This window comes from Hylobates moloch, unplaced genomic scaffold (genome assembly GCF_009828535.3).
Source record: "Hylobates moloch isolate HMO894 unplaced genomic scaffold, HMol_V3 SCAFFOLD_12, whole genome shotgun sequence".
NCBI classification, from domain to species: domain Eukaryota; kingdom Metazoa; phylum Chordata; class Mammalia; order Primates; family Hylobatidae; genus Hylobates; species Hylobates moloch.
The window spans coordinates 65,301,553-65,327,942 of record NW_026652287.1 but is presented as its reverse complement, the minus strand read 5'-3'; the positions used below and the strand labels follow the sequence as shown (position 1 = coordinate 65,327,942).

Sequence of the window (26,390 nt, the reverse complement as noted above, 5' to 3'; positions counted from 1 at the left end):
TTGCCATACCTCTACAACCCACCGCACCCCACACTCCTGCCATACTAACATGGTGGTAATTTTCCTAATAGGTCAGCTGTTTCCTATTTCCACCTCCATGTCTTCATTCCAGATCCTTACTATCTTTGCCACCACTTCCAACCTCCACCATTCCTAACGCCTCCAATTCTAGTCCCCAGTATAGCACCAAATATGCTATCACATCCCCTATAACAACTTTCAGGGCACTGATTTGCTTAGATCTCTCCCTCTTCTAGATTATAAACCCCTTAACGACAGTGACAGTGTCTTTCATCCCTGCATCCCAGTACCCGGCACATAACAGTCATTCATTTATTGAGTGAAAGACTATGAAAATGACTTATTATATGTTCAGGATATAACTATATTGTTCAGGATCATCATTTCCAATGCTTCTATCTCTGCCATCTCAACTGCTGATAATGCTTAAAGGTAATAATTTGAATTAAAATATATTATAAAATTATTAGTTCCTATGAAGAGGTGGGAAGTTGCAAATATAACCTGACTTGAAATCCAAAAATAATTCAAATGCCCTATTTTGGTCAAAAATCTCTACTTCTTTATCTCCCCCGTGAATTCTAACATCCAAAAATTTGATTAAAGTTAATCGGCTAGGGTTTTGTTTTATCTTTTTTTCCCTTTTACTTTTTTCCCTGTAGTTGAACACTAATCTTGCAAAAAGAGATGGTATAAAAAGGAATCTAGAGAACTCACAAAGCTGATAATTAGCTCCAGAATAAATGAGCTGATTGTACTAGTAGTTTTAAAGTGTCAAACCTAAAGGTCGAATCCCTTCCCAACAAATACCAAAGGAATGTCTACATCAGTGGTTTTTCACAAGCTAGTAAAATGCTCCCCTCCACCACACCCAGAACTGTAGGAGCCAACAGTTTTGAGTTTTGCCAAATAATGACCCCAAAAAAAAGGCTCAAAACCCTAATCTCACCATAATATCAGAAAAGAAAGATTATGTTGACACCAAGACCTAAGAAAGTGATCTCAAGATAAAAAACATTCTTTTAAGTAGAATATATGTGGTTTTGTGGGGGAGAAGTTTCATTGTTGCTATTTTTTCATCTTACTACGAACAGAAGAAACTTCATCATGGGAACCACTAATCTAAGTGTCTACTATAAAGTTCTATAAAAACATCTTTGTTCTTATCAACCCAGTGCCTAGCACTTTATGCTCAACTGGTGTTTGTTGAGTGAATTGATCAACCATTTAGCTACTGCTTGAAATCCATAGCTCATTGGCTAGAATTTGGCATTCCTTTTGTTAAACAGAGATCCTTTTGTGATTGTATTTGTTTTAAGAAACAACAGAATCCTGGCTATTCAGAATGCTTACTCGATCTTTCAAGTGATTTTAAGAGATAATTTTTTTTAACTTAATTCACCTATATAAATTCCTACTACATGAAAAACAATGTATCAGGTGCTGATGAACATGAAAAGATGTAAGACATAGTCTGTGCTGTTAAAAAACATATTAGCTTAAGTGGGAACATTAAGTGGGACATAAGCTAAATGAGTTAACAGGGGTAGAAATCAAGTATTATGGAATTTCAGAGGAAAGAGAATTGCTTCCAGCTTTAGGAGAGGGAGTGGCAGGGACATATGGGAGTTTGGAACCAAAGAGAAGCTGTATGAAGGAAGACTTTTAATTTGTATTCTTTCATCTCTATATCTTTAGGGTTACCCATTCTCAAACTTTTGGATCTCAGGATTCCTTACACTCCCCCAAATTATCAAGGACTCCAAATACCTTTTGTTTACATGATTATAAATATCAACATTTACTTATTAAAAATTACAACTGAGAAACTTTTTAAATATTTGTTTACTCCATTAAAAGTAAATAAAAAATAATTTATAAAATGACTATTCTTAAAATAGTAAAACTTTATTTTAACCTGAAAGCTTAAATAAATACATTTATAAAAATGACATTTATGGTGAAAATTAACTATATTACCCAAAATAAAAATATATGTATAATGGAAAGAGTTTTATATTTTTGCAAATCTCTTTTTATTACCTAGCTTAATAGAAAACAACTGAATCCTCATCTCTGCTTCTGCAATCAATGTGTTGTGATACGTTGTTTTGGTTGAAGTACATACGTGAAGAAAATTTAGACTCACACAAATAAGTAGCTGGAAAGGGGAGAAGTATTTTAATAACCTTTTCAGATAATTGTATGTTTTATTCTTTGTTATCACACCGAAGATCAACAAATGGTAGTCTGAAACCATATCAATGAAATTCTCACTGTTACATTAAAACCCATTGGTCTATCTTGCATTTTGAATGGACCTTCTAACCTTGCATGATTTTGTAACATCCTGCACTGTTCCTTTGGAAAACATCAGTTCACCGAGTTATACAGATATTTCGTATGTTGAAACATTTCATAACATGGTATCAAAAAACTATACTCATTAATATTATCACTGATTTCACCAGAAAAGTTTTTAAATATTGAGAAGCTGTCAAGCTCACAGTAGGAGATGCAAGTTTTCCAAAATTTCCATGTAGATTTTACCTGTTCTTACAACTTCAACCATCACTTCTTGATGGATGAATACAAAGGTCTAGCGCCAACTTTGAACCAAGCTCTAATGCTTTATCTTCTAACATCTACTAGATAATATCAACTTGCATTTGCACAGTATGTTATTATTTACAAGGCATTTTTGTATATGTTATGATAGTCTTATAACCTTATAATAAAGCCTTTAGTCTCCCTGTATATTGCTATTCAATATTTGCTTGTATACATCTATAATGAGATTAACGATAATCATTTTTGAGCACCTGTACTGTGTGTATGTGTATATGTGTGTGTCTCTGTGTGTGTGTATATATGTGTGTAACCTCATTTAATCCTCATATCAACCCTGAGCTAGGTACTCCTATATGTAGTAGTCATTATTACTCTGTACACAGTATTTCTGGCTCTCCATCTTCCAGGCACATGGTAGGAATGCACTTCCTGGCCCCCTTGTGGTTGGGTGGGAACATGTGGCTGGCTAGCTCTGAGCAATAAATTGTGAGCAGAAGTAATTATGTGTATTGCTTCCAAGCCAGAGTACTTAACTGTTGGTGTGGGACCCTCCAGAGCTTTCTTTCCCTCTGCAGCAGGGACCAGCAATGTTCTATAATTAGATGGTGGCTGTTCCATTAATCACGATCCTGGGATAAGGAGATATGGGGCAGAGCTCCCATCTGAACCACAGTGAACACACAGTACAAAGAAGAACTAAACCTTCAGGATTTTAAGCCATTGGGATTTGGGGGCTATTTGTTCCAATAGAAACTGAAGCTTAGAGAATTACCTGCTTGAGGTTAAATGGCCAGTAAATTATGGAGCCAGAATTTGAACTAAACTTTATTTTAATCTCTTCTACTACATTCCAAATTCCTCAAGGGCAGGGGCCCTTGTGCCCCCAGATTGATGTCCTTGTTTTAGAAAAAACAGAGTCTGGAAGGATGAGAAGTCTAATGCCAAGGACAGTGAGACCACTTCCAAAAGTCTATAGTTTCTCTATCATTAGTCATCCCTTCTATCCTAAATATCCCAAAGAGATTCTTAATTTAGTCAGAAGATACGGCTGCCCTTTCATGTTTCAACATTAAAGGCCAGGAGACAGCTACTTGACTTTGATCACTCAGAGCTCACAAACTTGTCTCAACACCAAAAACTAAAGATTTTCCTCAGCTGCAAAAGCAACTGAGTAGCTTTTGGTCACAATAAAATGACGATGTGAAGATCTTATTTCCTGAAGCAATTGAAAGTTTCTTGGACACTAAGCACATTCACTGTAGAAAGCTAGTGAGGTAGCAAGTCAATGCCTAAATCCAGACCTTACAGATACAACGTTTGATTTTAAATCAATCAACAAATACAAGGAAAATCAATCCATTTGCCATGATGATAGAAAAATGTCTGTTTCTTTCAACAGCTGAGATCATGACCCCGGAACTAATGAGAAGGAACCACATTAATAGCTCACATTGTGACCTGGAAGTAATCAATGTGCACATAGTCATAACAATATAAGCTTTTAGAGACAACCTATGGACAAATATTTGGCTGTGATTTCAGAACAGACTGTAAGCATTAGCACCTTCACATTGTGAAACAAAAATTATATAGCAACAAAATGTAAAGAAGGCTGGAAAGAAAGGTGGAGGAAAGACTCAGGGTATCAGTGTCCTCCTCTTATAAAGTAGAGGGTTAGAAGACACCAATTAGACTGGAAAACGCTAACTGACCCCTAGAATCCATACTCCCTTCTTCTTACTAGTAATAGAACCCCCTGAAATTTTAACTGAACATACAGCCTCATTTCTCACCTTCCCTTGCAGCTAGATGTGAACATGACACTAAGTTGTGGAAAATGGAATGTAACTCAATGTCATGTATGATCTTTCAGGTCATCTCCTTTAAAGACAAAATCACTTGCTTTGGATTTCCTCTTCCCTCCTGAGAAATGGCAACAACTGCATCAGCACACTTGAACCCTGAGAAGTAAGGCACTTGATGAGGAAGACAAACCTAACAGGTCATGAGGCAAAGCTATTCACCAGCCCAACCTTGGACTAGTATATGAAAGGGAAACTTCTACTTTCTGTAAGTTGCTCCACTTGTAATCTCTTTGTCAGAGCAGCTTAGCCTGTTGTCTATTAAAAGTCTAACAATGGTAAACAGAAAGGTGAAGAGATAGCAGATAAATACATATATTCTGTAACTGGTTATTATCTGAAACTGATGCATCAATAAATAGCACTATAACTATATTAACCAAAATTATGAAAGTAACCACTAGAATAATGATTTTAAAACATGACTTCAGAGGAGTGAGACAGAAATAGAAAGAGGTGGAGTTGTAGGCAGTTTTTTTCACCTTAGTTCCCCTGTACCAAGAGCCATGTGCAGGTTTTTTATAAAAATAAAGCTTATACATAAAAAAAGATCCAGTGCCCCAGTGGACCATTTTATCTAAAGAAAAAACCTGCTAATGCAAGCTGACTAAATCCTATGCCTGGGACTATAAACTACAATATCTATACACTAAAAGACTATTTTTAGTGAGCTAAATATAAGTCTTAAAAATACATATACCTAAATCATATTTCATATATTTTAAGTCAGAACTTTGCCACCCATTCATGGAATAAAAAGTTTTAGCACTGGAAATTACAAGTAAATATCTGCTCTTGTATCTGAATTTTTGTATCCCTCCCCATAGAAAATAGAAAATTATTAAATAAAATTATAATGATGGCTTGCATCTGATACAGCAGATAAAAGAGAAGTTTTATGGAAATGGACTCCTTATATTCCACTAAAAGGTATATTTAATGACCTCTATCAACTATCCTTTCACATCATGTTGGGCTTAGGAGAAAGGAAAAGTCCTGAATGAGATCATAAAGTAGAAGAAATAAAATATTTTGCAAAATTTCTACTTTGTCCTATACTGTTTTTCTTCATGAATTTTAGGTGATTAAAAGATGTTTTTCAGAGAATCTAAGCATTCTATATCTACTTCAAACTGCTTATTATATCCCAAACTCAATTCATTTATTACTTTCTTTCTTCACTAATTATTCTGTCTGTATTTCTTTGTTAGAAAGTAGTCCCATCAGCAGGGTGTGGTGGCTCACGCCTGTAATCCCAGTACTCTGGGAGGCTAAGGCAGGAGGATGCTTGAGCTCAGGAGTTTGAGACCACTCTGGGCAACATGGTGAAACCCTGTTTCTACCAAAAATACAAAAATTAGCCAGGCGTGATGGCAGGCACCTGTGGTCCCAGCTACTCAGAACACTGAGGCGGGAGGATTGCTTGAACCCAGGAGATCAAGGCTGCAGTGAGCCAAGATTGGGCCTCTGAACTTCAGCCTGGGTGACAAAGTGAGGCCCTGACTCAAAAGAAAAAAAAAAAAGTAGACCCATCTATCCAGGCACTAAAATCTCAAACCTTGGAGTCACCATCAATTCCTTTCTGTTGTAACCATTCATATCCAAACAATACTAAGTGCTGTCAATTTTATTTCCAAGATACTGCTCAAATACATCCCTTTCATCTCCCATCTACAATAAGTAATGGCCTTTTATTGGTCTTTCTGCTTCCAATCTAATTCCCCTCACATTCACCCTCCACGGTACTGCAAAAGTGCTGTGTACTAGCTCTGACCATGCCATAAGCCTGCATAACATGCTTCTGTGGCTCATTAGAACCTACAGGGGAAAGAAATCTAACCAATGTATCCTGATATTCAAGACCCATCAGGTTCGTTTCTTTTCCTACGTATAGAACCTCAATCCTCAACACTCTCTGGTACACTATATGCTTCATGAACTTATTTGTCCCTTACTTTATTTCTACTACTTAACAAGATGCCTAACCTTAGCAGGCATTCAGTAAATATTTGTCAAATAAATATAATGTTCTGATGATAGTTTCCCATACAGTCTTGTCTACCCTCACCATATGACCCATATCCTCCATCTCATATGCAGAATGGACTCTATTTTAATTTTAATTTTAATTTTAAGTTCCGGGGTACATGTGCAGGATGTGCAGGTTTATTACACAGGTAAACATGTGCCATGGTGGTTTGCTGCAACTATCAATTCATCACCTAGGTATTAAGCCCAGCATGCATTAGTTATTTTTCCTAATGCTCTCCCTCCCTCACCTCACCCTGCAACAGGCCCCATTGTGTGTTGCCTCCCTCCCTGTGTCCATGTGCTCTCATTGTTCAGCCCCCACTTATAAGTGAGAACATGTGGTGTTTGGTTTTCTGTTCCTGCATTAGTTTGCTGAGGATAACGGCTTCCAGCTCCACCCATGTCCCTGCAAAGGACATGATCTTGCTCCTTTTTATGGCTGCATAGTATTCCATTATTTTTTAAACTTCGAACACAGTTTAGTTATTATCTCTTCTGGGCAGAATATTATTTACAAATCATTTATATTTATGATACATTTAGATATCATTTCTTTCACAGTTGTCCCCCCCTTCCTTCTCCCTATCACTTCCATGAGAAAATTAATCAGTTCTTCCTCCACACTACTTCCTACTTCAGGATCTCTATTATTGCAGTTTGAAGTTTAGGTTCATAAATCTGTTTCTCTTTTAAACTCCTTGAGAGTAGTCAGTGGTCTTTCACTTCTGTAAAATAAAGTCTCAATAAATGTTTTAATATCACTGAACAAATGGCACTTCCTGTTTTCCTTCATCTTTGTGCGTAGTGTCCTAGTTCCCAGGGACTAGAGTATCCTGTATTGCTGTCTAGGCAGTGCAGTATACAGGAAAGAGTCCAAACTGGGTTCAAATCCTGACTCTATCACCTAACCAGCTGATATATTTTAAGCAATTTACTTACTCTCTAAGATCCTCAGCTTCTTGTGGATCTCTATAGATCCTGCTTCCTCACTCGTATAATGTAGATCATAACATGTACTTCATTAAGTTTTGGAAGAGTTAAATGAGAGAACGTTTTTGAAAGCATCTAGCAGCATGCTCAGTGAGTTTTACTTCCCTCATGGAGACTGAAAAGTAAGACGAAGTTTAAAAGAGAGAAAGAGAATGTATGTGTGGCTGTGGTGCATGCATGCATGCGTGTGAGTGTTGGAGGGTTTAATTAATTTATTTTTGCACAGGGAAAGAATGAGGTGATTGCCTAACAGACAACTCAACTAAGATTACTTTTTCCATTTCAACAATTATGTTTTAGCGACTGTCAGAGAAATCATTATATTTGACAAAAAAGAAATTTCAAATTTTGTGACCAACTATTTCAGTGAATCATATAGAGTGATCTAACTTTGTGTATGCATGAAGCAAATACACTAATAAAGTGAGTGTTTGACAAAACAAACTGCTGGTCAACTCCAATGTGAATAGCACAATAGAAATTATAAAACATTTACTGCAATTCAACTAAAACTGCCAATATCGCTTACTCTCATTCAAAAATAAATCTGTCCTAGGCTTATAACTAATTGTGCATTATGACCCTGAGAATTATCTACAACATTACAGGTCTTGTATTCCTAGCAATAACCTTGTGACTGATATAATTTATCACCTGAATTTGTGGTAAATTCCTTTTTTCCTACGTTCTTCTTCTTATAGAATGCTAGCAACATTTTATATTCCATAATTAAATATTATTTGCTTTTAGGTTATTCTATATAGGAATTTTACAGCCTCCCAATTATGCTTCTTTGTAATCCTCCTATCAATTAAATGTTGTTTTGCAAGGGAGAGTTAACATGTTATATAATAGTCTTTAATTTCCTCAGATAACAGAAGGGCTCAGGAAATAAACAGGCATACATCTTTCCCTACCAAAAAAAAAAAAGGGAGACATCAACCCAAAAATATACTTTAGCTAAATGATGTATGAATCAAATATCCTTAAGGATAGTTAAATTAACATATAAAAGTTGTGGTGGTAGTCACTGAATGCAGTAAATGTTGTATGATTTAATGAAAAAGATAAAAATAATCCTTAAAAGGGAGAACGTATAATACAAAATCATATAGAATGTCAACTATTCAACAATAGTCATGTGGAGCTACAGGACCCACTCTAGCTAACAAAGGCAAGGCAGAGAAAAAGACAAGAATCCTAAGTTTCTCCTGTAGAAAAGAGTCAAATGCTACTGCATTTTTTACTTTTTCAATTTAATACTTAGGTAAGGCTCAGTGATGCTTTTAGACACTTTTTCAAGGTCATAGAACCTAAAATAATCCCTATGAAAGAAAAAAGTGAATAAAACATGGAAGGTCAGGCACAGTGGCTCACGCCTGTAATCTCAGCACTTTGGCAGTTGAGGCAGGAGGATCACTTAAGGCCAGGAGTGCAAGACCAGCCTGGGCAACATAGTGCCATCTCTTCTGCACATAATTTTTTTTAAAAAAGTAACCAGATGTGGTAGGCATGCCTATAGTCCCAGGTATTTAATACTTGGGAGACTGTGGTGGGAGGATCACTTGAGCCCAGGAGTTCGAGGCCACAGGGAGCCGTGATCACACCACTGCATCCCTGCCTGGGCAACAGAGACCTTGTCTCAAAACAAAACAAAACAAAAAAACTCACAGAAACCACATGGCAAAAGATTGAAAACCAAGGGGGAAAAAAATCACAAAAAGAACATAAAACTATAGTACAAAGAGTGTCATCAAATATGTCCATAACATAAAATATAAATGACTTAAATGTGCCTATTAAAAATAATGTCTCATATAAAGTTACAATACAAAAAAATGGCCTAGAAGGATTTTTTTAAAGCAAAGAGAAAAACAAATTGCTCGCACATGCATGTGCGCACATGCACAAGGACAAAGGTGGCAATAAAATAAATACCTTTCAAAAGAGAGCTCACCCATGTTCTTCCTCAATCAGATTCCCACCAGTTCCCATCAAAATGATAAGTATAAAAATAGGGGAAAACCTACATCAGCACTGGAAACTAAAAGAATAAACCCACTTTGAAAAACTGCTGCTATTGTGCAGAGAGGCTATATTGAAGAAAAGGCCAACTCCTAACTCATCTCATGCACAAATATTGTTACTGCAAGTTAGTGAGATTCAGCAGATTCCCAGTGGGATTCTAAATAGGAGGAAAGGCCAGAGGGCAGGTAGGCCATGAGGTATGGAGCTTAAAACTCACAGGGTCTATCTGGATCCAACAGGAGACACTAATAAGCACTTCTGACGTTGGAAGCCATATGAAACAAGGGTTGTGTGGCAATGCTCATGCCTAGATTTCAAAGTATTTGGGAAGCACTGCCATGCTCCCTCTTGAAAAAGACAGCCAACCTGAGAAATACTGGGGGCACTGCCTGGAATTCCTGGATAGCACTCCAATCAGAAAAAAGAAACCAACCCCAGAACACTATCTCCTCACTAGAGCTGCCTTCGAATGATGCTGCTTCCCTCCCCTCTAACTGGAGGCTGCAGGAGAGTTCTGAAAGTAAACCTACAGAAAACTGAAACTTTTCTGTTCTCCTCTTTTGTCACACTGAAAGATTAAGACAAACACACACCAACCCAGCTAGAAGGCCTCTCATTCCCCAAACTGGGCACGCCCATGCTGCATTTATTCCTCTCTCTATTTAACAAACAGATGTTGGGGAGAAAGTGAAAAACAAGATGCCATGGTCCCTGCCACCATGAAGCTTACATCTTAGTGAAGCAAAAGACATTATGAACAAGTGCATTAAGGATCACACAGAAGCAGAGTGGGGAAGATCCTACACAACAGAGGGATGTACTCTAGCTTGTGGGGCATGAGAAAGCCTTCCTGGAGGAAGTAACATTTAAACTAAGAATAAAGGCTAAGACTGTTGCCCAGATTAAAAATAAGGAAAGAAGTATTCCAGACAGGGGAAAAAATGAGCAGTAGCCCTGAGGTAAGAGTGTAACTCATTGAAGATTGGGAAAGAAGAGCAGTGTGGTGGAGGTGTCAGTGAGGAGCAGGGGAGGAAGTGATGAGGCTGACAGGTGCAAACCTTGGAAGCCAGTATAAGAATTTGGAATTTCATCCCAAAAAGAAAGGGAGGTAAGTGAAGGAGAATAACAATCAAATCTGCAAACTAAAAAGACAAACATGACTAAAAGGTGGAAAATGGATGGGAGCGGTGTAAGAACAAAGGTGGTGAGACACTTTAGGAAGCCATTGCAGAAATCTAGGCAAAGAAATGACAAAGAACATGAGATCAATAAAAAAAATTTAAGAGGTCTTCAATTCTGGCTCAAGTAACTGGGCAAATAGCAGTACCATTTATTAAGCTAGGTAACAAGGTGGGGAGGCTTAAGTTCAGGCAAAAAAAGTTCAGCTTGTGATGTGTTTATGGTATCTAAGACACAGCCATTTAAATGGAGATAATATAGAGGCAAATGAATACATGGAATTCTGCTTTTACTTTTTACTTTTCATTTAGTACACGTTCTTAGACAATCTTATTTATTCCATGGCTTTAGTTCTGTCTGTATATTGAAGTTTCTTTTTTCTGATTGGAATGCCATCCAGGATTTCCAGGCAATGCCCCCAGTATTTCTCAGGTTGGCTGTCTTTTTCAAGAGGCAGCATGGCAGTGCTTCCCAAATCCTTTAAAATCTGGAAGAGCACCACACTACTCTTCTTTCCCAATCTTCAATGAGCTACACTCTTACCTCAGGGCTACTGCTCATCTTTTCCTCCTTCTGCTCAGGAATGAGAGCTGGGCCGAGCAGTAGATGTGGACAGTTGGTTATATACAGACAGAATTAAAGCCATGGAATAAATAAGATTGTCTAAGAAAGTGTACTAAATGAGAAAAGTAAATGTCAGAGCCCTGAGGAACTTCAACATTCAGAAGTGAGATGAAAGAGAAAGAACTAGCAAAGAAGATCAAGAAGGAGCAGAGGCCAAAAAAAGGAGAGGTCAAGGAAAGTGTTGTCCCAGAATGATGATGATGATGATGATGATGATGACAACAATGACGACACTAGTTAACTTACTGGGAATTAACTCTGTAAATTACTGTGCTAAGTAATTCACATATGTCCTCCCATTTAATGATTACAATAACCTATGTGGTAGATACAATATTATCTCCATTCTACAAGTGACAAAACTGAGGCACAGATAACTAATTTGCCTAAAATCATATATCTAACAATAACAGAAACCAAGAGAAAAGACAATTTCTAGAAGGAGTGGGTGGTCAGTGTATCAAACGCTCTGAAGTCAGGAAGACAGGGACCAAATTGAGCTCACTGGGCTCAGTGATATGAACACCATTAGTGGCTTCAGCCAAAACTGTTTCAGTGGAATAGTATAGATGATTCTTCTCTTTTCCTTAGACTTTATATCCAATCAGAAAGGTCTCAGTTCTGCCACCACCACTGTGGTCCAAACCATTATCAATTCCTATCTGAACCACTGAAGTAGGCCTAAATGGTTTACCGCCTCCACCCTTGGCCCCTACAATCCGTTCAACACAAAGCAGCTGGAGTGATTATTTTAAAATGCAGATCAGATCTTGCCACTGCCTACCTAAAATCCTCTAATGGCTTCCATCACACAGAACACTATCTAAACTCCTCATAATGATCTAAAAGCCCCATATAATCTGGTCTTCTTTGCCCTAAACTCTAACCATGCTCTCTCTTGCTCCTACCACAAAATAGTCTACTTACTCTTTCTACAACATGCCATGCTGGTTCCAAACTGAGAACGAAAGACCCTGAGAATGAGGTCCTGTGTTTCTCTGGTCCATACTGTAACCTCAGATTAGACAAGTTAGTGCCTGACATGTAACAGGGCTCAATACATATTTTTGGATGGATGGCAGATAAACAGAGACAGCAAGGAAGTAAGCAACTTGTGAAATAAATTGATTGTGGGGTGGGGGCAGGTTTGAGCAGGCTTTTTGTTTTCTAAGATGAGAGGTATTTAAACATGTTTTAATAAGGGATATTAGGAAATTACCCAAGAGCTTGGAAAAACTTTAAGACATCAAAAAAGCCACAGAAGCTGGGTGTGGAAATCAAGAGAAAAGACCTGTAATCCCAGCACTTTGGGATCCGAGGTGGGCGGATCACCTGAGGTCAGGAGTTCAAGACCACCCTGCCCAATATGGAGAATCTCCATCTCTTCTAAAAATACAAAGATTACCCAGACATGGTGGCAGGCACCTGTAATCCCAGCTACTCAGGAGGCTGAGGTAGGAGAATCACTTGAACCTGGGAGGCAGAGATTGCAGTGAGCCGAGACTGTGCTACTGCACTCCAGCCTGGGTGACAAGAGTGAGACTCCATCGCAAAAAAAAAAAAAAAGAAAGAAAGAAAGCCACAGAATACAGGAAAAAAGATAATTAGCTAGCTACCTTAGGAAAAAAATTAAAGCTGTAAAAGAAAGTTGTGTTACAAAGTTGTGGTACATCTCTGCCAATGTTTCTTCTGTAATTTGGGTAAAATCAGTAGTTTCCAATCACTATCAAAAACTTTCTTTATTTCCCCTCATGAACTCCCTTGGTTATTTCATACTGAAAAGGAGTTCTGATTAGCAACTATATATGTCTGATTTTAAAATATTCATTACTTAACAGATGCAACTTACTTGAAAAAGTCAAAGCTCAGGAAGATTAAGTGATTCATCTAAGGCATATCAATATTTTTCAAAAGAGGAAGGCATTGTCCAAATATGAAGAAACTAGTCCGAACACACACAGGAAATCAAGGGAATCAATTCCAAACCACAGACCAAAAGTAAAAAACTGAAATATTTTAGAAGGATAACAAATAAGGCATACTTTTCCCCCCCAGTTAGGAAAAAGAATAGCAATAGTGAATCCCAGAGAATTTTTTAAAGACCTGTAGAACAAAATCATGGAAAATTACATTGTGTCACGGCTTTGAGCAACTGGTGTTGTACAGTAGAACCCATTTGAACAACACACTAGGGCCATTCTCTTTTGAACGTCATAGAAATGTCTAAATATCTTAAAAAGTTAAATGGGAAAAAGCATAATTAAAAGAAAAGACTACATAGGAGTCAAAGTAGTGTAATGATTACAAACACGGACTCTGGAGCCAGACTGCCAGATTAAATCACAGTCATACAGATTACTGAACACTCTGGCCTCAGTCCTTAATCTTAATATATTATTTATCATGATGATATTGTACTTCCTTGATAAAACTGTAATAAATAAATAAATATTTAGAATAGTGCCTGACACATAGCACATATCTGTAAGTAGTTGGTATTATTATCACTATTATCATCACTATTATTATTATTTTTAAATATATAGATAATGAAGCTTGAAAGTAATAGGAGAAAATACAGATGTGACTCCATAGGAAAACACAAGAATCCTAATGGATAAATGTCCAAGGAGCATAAATAAATTAAAAAGTAGAAAAACATACGGATAATAAATGCTAAGTTTTAGAAAGATGAGTTATATACACCAATATAGAGAACATAAACATAATTTTGTGGGGGATAAAGAAAACATGGTACACATACATCATGGAATAAATACTACATAGCTATAAAAAATGTGATCATGGCCTTTGAAGCAACATGAATGGAACTGGAGACCATAATCCTAAACAAATTAATGCAGGAAAAGAAAACCAGATGCCACATGTTCTAAGTGGGAGCTAAACATCGAGTACACATGGATATAAAGAAGGGAACAACCGACACTGGGGCCTATTTGAGAGTGGAAGAGGGGTGAGGATTGAAAAATTACCTATACCATACTGATTACCTGGGTGACAAAATTATCTGTACACCAAACTCCCACGACATGCACTTTACCCACATAACAAACCTGCACATGTATCCCTTGAACCTAAAATACAATTTAAAAAGATAAAAAATGCAGGTCACAGAGGATACACAGCAGATGATAACTTTTTTTTTTTTTTAGATAAAATCTCACTCTGTCACCCAGGCTGGAGTGCAATGGCACAATCTTGGCTCACTGCAACCTCCGCCTCCCGGTTCAAGCAATTCTCCTGCCTCAGCCTCCCAAGTAGCTGAGACTACAGGTACGTGCCACCATGCCAGCTAACTTTTGTATTTTTAGTAGAGACGGGGTTTTGCCTTGTTAGCCAGGCTAGCCTCGAACTCCCGACCTCAGATGATCTGCCCACCTCGGCCTCCCAAAGTGCTGGGATTACAGGCATGAGCCACCACGCCCGGCTGGTAACATTTATATAATGTTCTAACATATGCAAAACTGAACAATATGATATAGAGACAAACATCTGTGATAAAACTATAAAGAAAGCAGGGTTTATCAGTTATTTGTGTTCAATGATAATCACAAAATATAGGACTATAGGTACTTCTGAGTACAGGAAATGTGTGTCTCACAGGCACCTTTCACATTTCATTTCTGAAGCTGGATGAGGAAACCCAGATTTTTAAAAAATATTCTTTATACATTATACAGACACTATATATTCTTTTTTGTGTATAAAATATTCTCTCATAAAAAGGACAAATCTTATAAGTGAATTTTACAGGCAAGAGAAGATACTTTTTAAAATCATCAAATTAGCCAAGTTTTTTTCTTTAAAACTCACAGTGAAGTTTTTTTAACAATAAGACCAGATTAACCAACCTTAAGAGTTAAATATATTTAGTAGGGTAATCAGAGGCAAATTCCAATGGTAATGCATCCTGCTAAATGAGGACTTTTCTCATCTGAAATCTATTGTCAAGCATAAATAAGCAATTCCCAGCTGTACATTTAGAAAGACATAATTTCTAGTCCTTAATACCATTACTTCAGATGTGATATTTAATACGATGCTTCTGATACATTGTAATCTATTCTTTAAATACTAAATCTTTAAAAGGGTTATGTAACTTTGCCAATAGCTCAAATTACTGGGCACACTAGGCTACGAAGTTCAAATATAAGATCTTAGATGCAGTGTAACATTTATAGTGAATCGCACAAGATAGTCAACTTGAACAAAATATTTTTTAAAAAGATATAATTTTGTATACTGTATTAAATATATTTTTCCATTAAAAATTACGGGAAGTTGGAAACTTTAAAATAATCCTTAAATTACAGAATCTTTTTTTTTTTTTTTTTGCGGGGGGATGGGAGACAGGGTCTCCCTCTCTTGCCAGGCTGGAGTGCAGTGGCATGATCTCGGCTCACTGGAACCTCCGCCTCCCGGGTTCAAGTGATTCTCCTGCCTCAACCTCCTGAGTGGCTGGGACTACAGGCGCACACCACCACGCCCAGCTAATTTTGGTATTTTTAGTAGAGACGGGGTTTCACCATGTTGGTCAGGATGGTCTCAATCTCTTGACCTCGTGATCCGCCCGACTAGGCCTCCCAAAGTGCTGGGATTACAGGCGTGAGCCACCATGCCCAGCCTACAGAATCTTAAAGCAATATCAGGTATTACCCAGTCCAATTCATTCATTTTGCAGATATGAAAACTGAGGCACAAGAAGCTTAAACGACTCAGGCAAAAACAGGACTAGAAAAACCTAGTTTTCCAATTCACTGTCTAAAGTTCTTTTCATAATACTACACTGACTCCCCTGCAACACGAACACATACACAAGGATGCAAATATTTAAATGAGCCTACAATTTTTCAAGTGGCTCTGCATGCAGGTAAACATGCTCTGCCCTTAACCCTCCTCTTCCTGGCCCCCTAAGGCGATCTGACTAGAAGGCACATTCACATCCCACAAAATCAGAAACAAGGGGGACTACAGTGCACTTTTTCCTTTTTGCTCTCAATTACTGTGAGACCAGGGTTGCAAAACAACTTGTGGCTTTTCACCCATTTCCCTATCTAATCTGGACTGTTACAGGAAGATATGACCTTATCTTTCCTTAGCTACACACCACTAATCTAAGATAAAATAAGTATTCACCTATAATAGGCCCTCTCAACCCCAACCAAACTCAGGTTCTCTGACAATCAAACACAATAGAAACAAAAGAAATGTACTGGGCATGGAGGCTCATGCCTATAATCCCAGCACTTAGAGAGGCCAAGGCAGGAGGACTGCTTAAGCCCAGGAGTTCAAGACCTACCTGGGCAACATAGGGAGACCCTATCTCTACATAAATTTTTTTAAAAAAATTAGCCATGCATGATGACACAAGCCTGTAGTCCCAGCTCCTCAGGAGGCTGAGGTGGGAGGATCACTTGAGCCCAGGAGGTCAAGGCTGCAGTGTGCAGTGAGCTATGATCCTGCCATGGCACTCTAGCCTGGGCAGCAGTGGGAGATCCTGCCTCCAAAAAAAAAAAAAAAAAAAAGAGGAATGAAAGAACAAACATAAAATTTAGGGCTATCTAATTTATACAAGGACTGTCCTGAGTTGTTTTCCGGTTTTTGGTTTTGCTTTTTTTTTTTTTTTTTTGAGAAACGGTCTTGCTCTGTCACCCAGAATGGAGTACAGTGGTGCAATCATAGCTCACTGTAGCCTCAAACTCCTGGGCTCAAGTGATTCTCCCACCTCAGCCTCCAGAGGAGCTGGGACCACAGGTGCATGCCACCACAACTTGCTAATTTCTTTTTTTAATTTTTGGTAGAGGCTAGGTCTTGCTATGTTGCTCAGGCTGGTCTCGAACTCCTGGCCTCAAGCGATCCTCCTTTCTTGCCTCCCAAAGTGGTGGGATTACAGGCATGAACTACCATGCCTTGCCTGAGTTGTTTTTTTTTTTTTAATAGATTCTACCATGTGGCACAGGCTTATTTTCAATAATGCCTTAAGCCTTACATATGTACTGAAAGATGTTTTTGTCTTTAAATAAAATAAGTGACCCAAGAAACCATAAGGATCTGTTATGTAATTTATAGTAACAGAAGACTATAGGACTAAGGTCACGGCTATAACGGAGACCTGTAGGTGTATACTCACATGCAAATCAACTAAATTTCACTTTAAAATAGCACTGTAGTCCTAACAACAATGCTCATATACCTAAAAATATAATTTTTTAAAAGTATTTATTTATTGTGTCTGACTTCTAATCCCTGAGACTATTTAGAAGTCCAGTCTTAGTATAAAGTACATTGTCTGGCATAACATACATAATTTTATTGTAAGAGGATTCTGACAAGGGGTTTCCCTGTCATTCCAAAATTTCCGCTATGGCTCAAATTTTCAAATAGAAGTTTTCCCCCATACCCCGCATTCTAAAGTAAGAGGACAATGAGCTACTCAAAGTTGAGACCAGAACTTCCCTGAGAGTATCCATAAAGCAAGAAATCAAGTGTCCGTAGACTCTATAAGTCATAATTTCCACATGTATACTTTCCAAATATATGAGAATGTTTTTATATTTACAAGAACTTCTTTCAAAGTTTTATAGTAGCTTTTGTTGTTACGTATTTTCTCAGTCAACAGATACTAAAAACATAATTACTACCACATGGAAGGGTCTCCATTATTTTTAAAGAGTTGGAAATTACTCAATACTATATACTATATGTAAATGTGTCACTTTAGACAAATGTTATGAATAATATACTATTTTTATAAACCTAGAATCAGGATATACCATTCGCCTGGGAACTAGACTCTGAGAAAACACTTCCTGGTTTTGGGGGGATTTTTGTTTGTTTTCTGAGACAGGGTCTCACTCTGTTGCCCAGCCTGGAGTGCAGTGGCACGATCTTGGCTCACTGCAACCTCTGCTTCCCGGGCTCAAGTGATCCTCTCACCTCAGCCTCCTGAGTAGCCAGGACCACAGGCATGCAACACAATGCCCAGCTAATTTTTGTAGTTTTTGTAGAGATGGGTCTCACCATGCCGCCCGGGCTGCTCTCAAACTCCTGGACTCAAGTGATCCACCCGCCTCAGCCTCCCAAAGTGCTGGGATTACGGGCATGAGCCACCAAACTCAGCCGAAAACACCTCCTATACCAACATTCTTTCTCTGTTTCACCTATATTCATCTCCACATTTTATAAACCTCTTTAATCTGTGTAAATAAAGCCCTCTCATAAAATAAATTCCCTCAACTTTCCTTTAGGAAACCAAGTATCAATAAATAGCCCTGAGGTTTCCACATCAGCACAGCCGGGTAACCCAATCACAGCAATGCCCAGTAAGGATGCTGCTCCAGCTACCACGGCCAAGTGTCAGAGATCAGGGTATAGTGACCAGAGTGAACATCAAGTAAGTGTACAGGAACCTTGCAGTCAACACTTGAAGAGATAAGGCAAGCAAGGAATTCTGTAAAAAAGAGGGAAGTATGTGATTTATCATTATTTTTCATTTTAGATTAGGAAGTTATCAATAATTATTTTATGGATAAGAACCTGACCATGGCCACAAAAAGTGACCATAAAGGACCCCAAAAAAGTATAAAGAGTACAACATCTGGTGGAAATCATATCTTCTTCACATTCTGTCCAGTCTTGGGGAAGAAGAGGGAGGCACGAGGAGGAGTGTGAGACACAATGTGTGTTCAAATTGGTGATGATGAAGACATTTAGGAGTTAGTCCTTTATCTGAAGAAAGATAAGAAGCCACTGAGAGAGGGTTAAGCAGGAAAGAGGGGAAATGATTTTGTAGTTTAGAAAGGTCATTCTGGATGCAGTATCCTTTGTCCAACATTTCCCATGTATTATCTCTCCAGTTAGTAAATGTGGTGTCCCCTCAACAAGGAAAGCTCGTGAAAAGAATGCCATATACCGACTCGGCATCTTTTAAAGTCAGATCAAATTCTCTCTTCTCTATGATGCTTTTCCTGTACCCTTCCTTTTACTCCAGCTAACAAATGCTCTCTTCTTCTCTTTATTTTTAACTCTCCTTACTCATACATGTTTTATTTCCAGCCTTGATCTCTCCCTCCAAGTTCCAGTTTCACACTTCGGATTCTACTACACATCTCCACAGGAATATCCTACCAGCACCTCAAAAGCAAGAGATCTAGAACAAAACTTATTTTTACCTCCACCCACAAACCTGATGAGATCACATTCTCTCCCATCACCCAGGCTTAACATCTTATGTCACCTTTTATTCATCCCTTTCTTTCCCAATATCTAATTGCTTATTTCTGTCCAATGTACTTTAGCAACACTTCTACTGCGGTGCCGCTATTCTCGTTAGGTCTTCATTCCTTAACAGAAACTCTCAAAACACTTCTTTATTGGTCCTATGACTTATTTCCCAATTTAATTAATTCTCTAAACTATTAGATTATATAACCTATCATTCACCTCTGATTATGACATTTCAAGGATCAAAAATATCAGTCTCATAACTTACTAACCCAATCCAAGTTCCCTAACAGCATTAAAAGCCTTCCACTTAATTTTCCATATTTGTACTTTATTGTCCCACTATTCCTCTTTATATATGCTCATTTTCTTCTACACCTGTCCTCGCTATCTGATCTGGTAAATTCTGGGTGCTCAACAAAAGCTGATTTCCTTCCGTATGAGTTGCTGTCCTCTCCTTCCCCCTGCCATCTCAGTTACAGGAAAGCATCCTATCATTTGTATATTCTCTCTTCATACAGGAAATTAGAGTGTTCACAGAAAAGCCTGTAAAATCTAGGAAACAGACAAGTGTTAAGAAAGAAGAGCAGAGTGATTGAACTCCAATTTCAAAAGAAGAAGACAGCAGCAAGCAGGATACCATAAAAGCATCAGAATATTTGAAAAAGTCAGAATTGTTATACCTGGAACAATGGATGCTGAGAGCCTATCAGAATTCTTCTAGCTGAGTGCAGTGGCTCATGCCTGTAATCCTAGCACTTTGGGAGGCCAAGGCTGGCAGATCACTTGAGGTCAGGAGTTTAAGACCAGCCTGGCCAACATGGTGAAACCCCATCTCTACAAAAAAATACTACTATTAGCTGGGCATGGTGGCAGGTGCCTGTAGGCCCAGCTACTCAGAAGGCTGGAGTGGGAGAATCACCTGATTCCAGGGAGTTCGAGGCTGCAGTGAGCCATGAGTGCGCAGAGTGAGATCCTATCTCAAAAAAAAAAAAAATATTCTAGGTGATTCACTGACATATGGAATTTATAGTTTAGTGAAGATGAATATATATGGACTTAACTACAACACAAGACAATATAGTAAAACTTGTACTCCAACCATGGTCCAAAACACCTTAGAAGCACAAGGAAATTACAAATTCTGTGGTATGAGGAAAATATCACAAACTACCATCTGACAGAGGCCTTAAAGACTTCAACCTGTTGTGATAGAGAAGAGGTCCAGACAGTAGGAACAGCCTAAAGGAAAGGTAGAGACAGAAAATATTAGATACGTGTGAGAAATAGGAAAACAACTGATTCTCAGTCCCTAAACTATTACTGTTTCAAATATCTCTACCACTTATAGTTTTAATAAACTTATCCTAAAGAGCCACTGGAGGTCAGCATTTTATTCAGTGAATTCCTGAAAATATGCAGATGATTATTTGCAGAGTGAATTAGTTGTTATCAGAGAAAATGTTTACAATTCATTTTAAGGACTATAACCTCATAACATAAAATGGAAAAATGCAAAATCAAACCATCTACATGGCTGTACTATGTACACCAGATACTCTAGAATTAGAAGAGACTTTAGGGAAAATCTAGGTCAACCAAGTGACCTAAACTGTGTCTATCAGGTTCTACCTCCCAGGAATTTAGGATCAAGGATCAGTAATATAGTCCCTCCTTATGAAGGGACACATAAATACTCAGGAGCTGCTGAGCAGCCACATCTAACCATGAAGAGAAAAAAAAAAAACAAAACACCAGCAAAGGAAAAACAGTGAAGCAAACTAGAGACAGGGAATGTTCTAGATTTTTCCAGTCCCTTATCTCAGGCCCTAAATGAGGTCTGCCTGCATTTGACTTCCAATGGCTTTCCAACAAATTCCTTTCTTCCTTTTTGCTAAAACTAGTTCATTTCTGTTACTTGCAATAGAAGCTTAAATGAGGCAATAACCAAAATCTTTCATAAAGTCGATTGTTTGATGCGTTTGTTTGATCTTTTCTATACTTTCCTTTTTTGTACTTCCCTTAAAGCCATAAATAGGACTTCAGCATACTATACAGACAAATATATGAACAGGGATGAGGGACTGTGCTGAGCAATTTTTTTTTTTTTTTTTTTGAGACAGAGTTTTGCTCTTGTCGCCCAGGCTGGAGTGCAGTGGCATGATCTTGGCTCACTGCAACATCTGCCTCCCTGGTTCAAGTTATTTTCCTGCCTCAGTCTCCTAAGTAGCTGGGATTACAGGTGCCTGCCACTATGCCCGGCTAATTTTTGTATTTTTCGTAGAGACGGGGTTTCACCATGTTGGCCAGGCTGGTCTCAAACTCTGACCTCAGGTGATCTGCCTGCCTCGGCCTCCCAAACTGCTGGGATTACAAGCGTGAGCCACCACACCCAGCCTGTGCTGAGCATTTTAAAAGGAAAACACATCATGGGCAGGAAAGAGAAAATACAGAATATTCAAAGTAAATCCTTGAGATACAGCAATAAGAAATGCTAACTAACAACTGGCAAATTAAATAGCTGACTACCCTCCCATCCAAATCAATTTAATTCTGCTAAATCAGATAGGTAGATCCAATTCAATCTTCTCTGAGGTAAGATCAAAAGGTGATAACCCATTATAGGCTATTTCATCTGGAATGCTCACAGATAACCAGCCTTCCCAACCACAGGAATGTTTGGATGCTCTCTGGCGGTATCCCTAACCCAGACCTAAATAACAAAACTGAATATCAAACTGTCTTAAGGCCTGGGCTTAACTATCCCCGAAAAGCAGTTAGGCATTTACCCTATGACATAATCAGCACTTTCTGCTATTAGATGAGGAAGAAAAAGTAATAGAAGCTTAACATGGAATCTGTCCGGGTATGTATGTATCTTTGTGCATGTTCCAGGTATTAACACAATGCTGAGACAGATCCGGACTCTCCAAAGCTGGACCACACCCACCACATCTGGCTATGGTAGACCAGTTTGACATGTATAGCAAGTCACAGGCTGACAATCAGAAGTTTGAACCACGTGTGGTAGGTGGCTCTGCAGAGTTATATAAACAAAAACAATATTATAGGATCTTGGAGTTAGAAGAGACATGGAAACTATCCAACTTAATAATTTTACCAAGAAGCTAAACATGGGAATCAAATTCATCAACCAAATCCATAACTATGATAAATTAATTATACAGGTGCAGATAAATTAGAAGGATTGTGACCAGATTATGACAGAACCAAAAATGCAGTGGTGTGGTCACGGCTTACCACAGCCTCGATCTCCCTGGCCCAAGCAATCCTCCCACTTCGGCTTCCCAAGTAGCTGAGACCACACGCGTAAGTCACTATGCCCAGCTAATATTTTTTTTAATTTTTGTAGAGACAGGGTATCCCTATGTTGCCCAGGCCGGTCTCGAACTCCTGGGTTCAAGCAATCCTCCTACATTGGCCTCCCAAAGTGTTGGATTACAGGCATGAGCCACCACACGTGGCCTTAAAATCTATTTTTAATTATTAAATGGCATATGTATTAGAAAAACTCATGAACCTTACTGTTGGGATAGTCTTTGGATACTCTTTTGAGTTGAGCAAAATAGTAAGGATTCCTGACTTAATGGATTAACATGTTAGTTAAAATATTGGAACAAGCACTTTTAAAAACAAAAAGCAATGTGTTGATTCAAAATCTAAATTACATTGTATGCTGCGACCTTGCCATACAAGCAGTTTAGGCACTGTGACAAAATTCTAGATGGCAAAGAGCTACTTATCTTAATATAAAAATTTCCAGATATTCATATAGGGCCCTAATAAAAGTCATCAGAAATTAGACTGATATATCAGCTGGGACCAAAATTAAAAGAATATATGTTTAAATGGTCCAAATATAAACTTGATGTTCAAAATTACTGGCAAGGGGCCAGTACAGTGGATTCTGGTCTTCGAAGACCGTTTCACCACAAGTATTAGGTAAGTCAACACATCACTGAGGAAAAAGAAAGCATACATATGCTTCCTGGCAATAAAATCCACTCTTCACTATCCAGCACAGTATTTTTTAGAAATCCATTGAAAAATGTGAAATTAGAACCTGTTGTATTTCCCAAGAAGTGCTATTAAAGTTACTTCCAAAATATGAATCTATAAAAAGCAGGGTTTTTTTGAAAAACAATACTATGCAGAAAAAAACATGAAACTGGTATCACTGCTCAAGTTACTATTTACAAATTGCAAATTGAATAAATTTAAATATTGTAAATATCTACCATTAATCTGAACTGACAATTTTATAAGTTATATGAACCCTGAAGATTTTTTTATAGACAAAATTGTCTTTGAAAATCGATTTTGCCACCAGCGCTGCAAATGAAAATATGAAGAGATAAACCAGAGAGTACTGAATATAATCTATGCTTCATAGAGTCAGGTTTCAACTAATTTATGAGTCCTAGTTTGCCATATCTTACTTGACAATTTAGTCAATTGGTAGAAAAAACAAAAGCAAACTAAAATCTCCTAAGTAATCTCAGCTCTAAGGAATTATAATTTATGTTCTTCCATTCCAGATAAAATTAAGAAGCAAGAAGCTTTGACGACTACTCATCACAAATGTAAAAGTCCATGCAATTTCACATTTACCTTTATCCCTACCTTTGTACTTTCAAATAACTGCTTTTTAAAATAATAATCTGATATTAAATTCCCCCCAACAGTTTCCACATGATTCAAGAAGATTATCTTATAAAGTCTTACTGTAACAACTTCAGAACTGCCACTTCCGATAGCTATTAGCCCTAAACCAAATAAGGCAGGAACAGCACTTTTCATTCATATAGTTTGAGTCGAAATAGTCCAGTGTAAAACTTCAAAAATAGACTTGGATGCCTTTTTCTGCTTAAAAACAAAACAAAACTGATACCTGGCAAACTCGGGGTTCTGTTCGATTTTGGCCTGTGAAATGCCCGCCGGGCCCGCGGGAGTCTGGCCCAGCAGCGGGGCAGCAGCGCAGGGAGGGCGGGCGGCGGGTGCGCTCCCGGGTGCGCCGCTCCCTGCCGCCTGCCCGCCGCCCCGCGCCTCGTCCTCTCCGAGGCGCGCGGCGAAAAAGCGCAGGCCTGGAGGGCCGGTTCCCACGCCCCGGGCCCGTTATCTGAGCGGCAACCCTGGCAGGGCCGACGAACAGAGCAGAGGGCTCCGGGATGGACCCCTCCCCTGCCTCCCGCGGGCTGCCCCGCCAGATCCCTCTCTCCGGGGCCCGCGCGGGGCGAGAGGCTCCCGCGGGTTCAGGTTGGCTCCCGGGACAGGATAAGGTGTCAGTGAGGCTGCCAGACGCCTCCCGTCGGCGGGTGGGGGAGAAACCAGCCCTGACCTCCTTCCGTTCGGCCCCTCACCGCTAGCGCGAGGCGCAACCCTTCTGCTCCCCTTCTCGGCTGAGGCAGGGGCTGTCCCCGCCGGCGGCCGAGGGGGCGCAGCAGGCGCAGAATGGAATCCCGGCTCGGGGTCACACCCTAACGTGGCAGGCTCGGGGTGGGAGGGGTGAGGCAAGGAAGGGAGGGGAGGGGAGCCCGAACTTACCGGACTGCGCACTTCCCAGAGCCGCGGCCAGGCAGAGGCAGAGGCAGAGGCAGAGCGAGAGGGGGCGGGGGAGGGTCCGCCGCGGGCTCATGGAAAGGCCAGGCAGCCGCCGCCGGTGTCCGAACGCCGCTCCCTCCCTCCCCGGCTCCGGGCGACGGACGGGGCGGCGGGAGGCATGACGGGAAATTCCTGGGCACGGGCAGCCGAGTCCAAATATGAGCATAGGAGACGAGCGAGGGAGGACCACGGAGCGCGCCGGCCGCGGACGGGGCCCGCTGCCCGGGGCTTGGCGGCCGCCAACTCCCTCCTTCTCTGCCCTGTCCTCTTCCTCCTCCTCCTCTGCACCCTCTTCCTCCTCCTCCTTCTCTGCGCTGCCCTCCTCCTCCTCTCCTCCCCCTCGTCCTCCTCTGCCCCAGGGCTGCCGGCCGCCCTCTGCCAGGGGGCATCCCTTTCCAACTCGGGACCCCAGAGCACAGCCAAGCGCCCACCTGGCGTGTTCCACCTGAGACCGCTGAAGGAGTGGGAAACGGACAAACCAACACGAAGAGACCGGACAGCGAGCCAGGGACCTGTGGGAAGACGTGTCAGGGGTTGAGAGCGTTGGTGGTGAGGGGATAAAAAGTTGTGGGAGAGTGAGGCAGGAGCAGCGCTGCCAGTTAGTTACTTGGCCATCCTATACATACTGAACAAGCACTCACTGTAATACAGAGAACCAGCCGCCTGCGTTCCAGGTGAGCTGGCCGTCTCTAGCAGGGGAGGGTGAGTGTGTGTGTGTTCTTGGCCAAAACTGCAAAGGTGCTCTTCCCAAACTTATATTTGAACACCATATATGGAGCCCCGGCAGGCTGGCTGAACAATAGTTTTTCACAACAAAATGCTTAAGTTTACACCGGTCTTTCTCTCCACCTCCAATCTCTATTCATGTCCACCCCCCAACCCCCTCCACACACTTGTTTTGTATTTACCGTAGCTTGTCTAAAATGCAATGGTGTAATTCATCCAGAAGGTGCCACCTCTGATGAACAAAATGTCAGTCCTAGATGTTTAATTACAGGCCCAAGCCTGTAGTTGCCTAATTTTCCTTGGCACTAACTCCTTGGGTAAGCAAGTCCAAATGACCCTTAGCTTTTCAAGACAACATAATTATGTCTTAATTGCTATAATATATTTTTTCCCTCAAACTAATGGGACAGGACCTGGAGATGCACGGTGTTAAGTAGTTACGAACATTTTAAGATGATAGATGATACAGAAATGATTTATTGATCCAAAATA

General features: G+C 39.7%; 1 protein-coding gene across 2 annotated transcripts in view; it reads right to left on the bottom strand.

Annotated features, from left to right (window-relative positions):
* The window catches only part of MSRB3 (methionine sulfoxide reductase B3), a 200,525-nt gene extending 175,220 nt beyond the window's left edge, over nt 1–25,305 (bottom strand). Inside the window, exon 1 of one of the 2 annotated variants that reach the window (XM_032170657.2) lies at nt 25,116–25,305. In XM_032170657.2, the coding sequence (XP_032026548.1) occupies nt 25,116–25,206 (91 nt within the window). In that variant the 5' untranslated portion in view covers nt 25,207–25,305. The remainder of the gene's footprint in view (nt 1–25,115) is intronic. The other variant, XM_032170659.2, reaches the window with a different exon arrangement.
* Nucleotides 25,306–26,390: the final 1,085 nt, after the last annotated feature.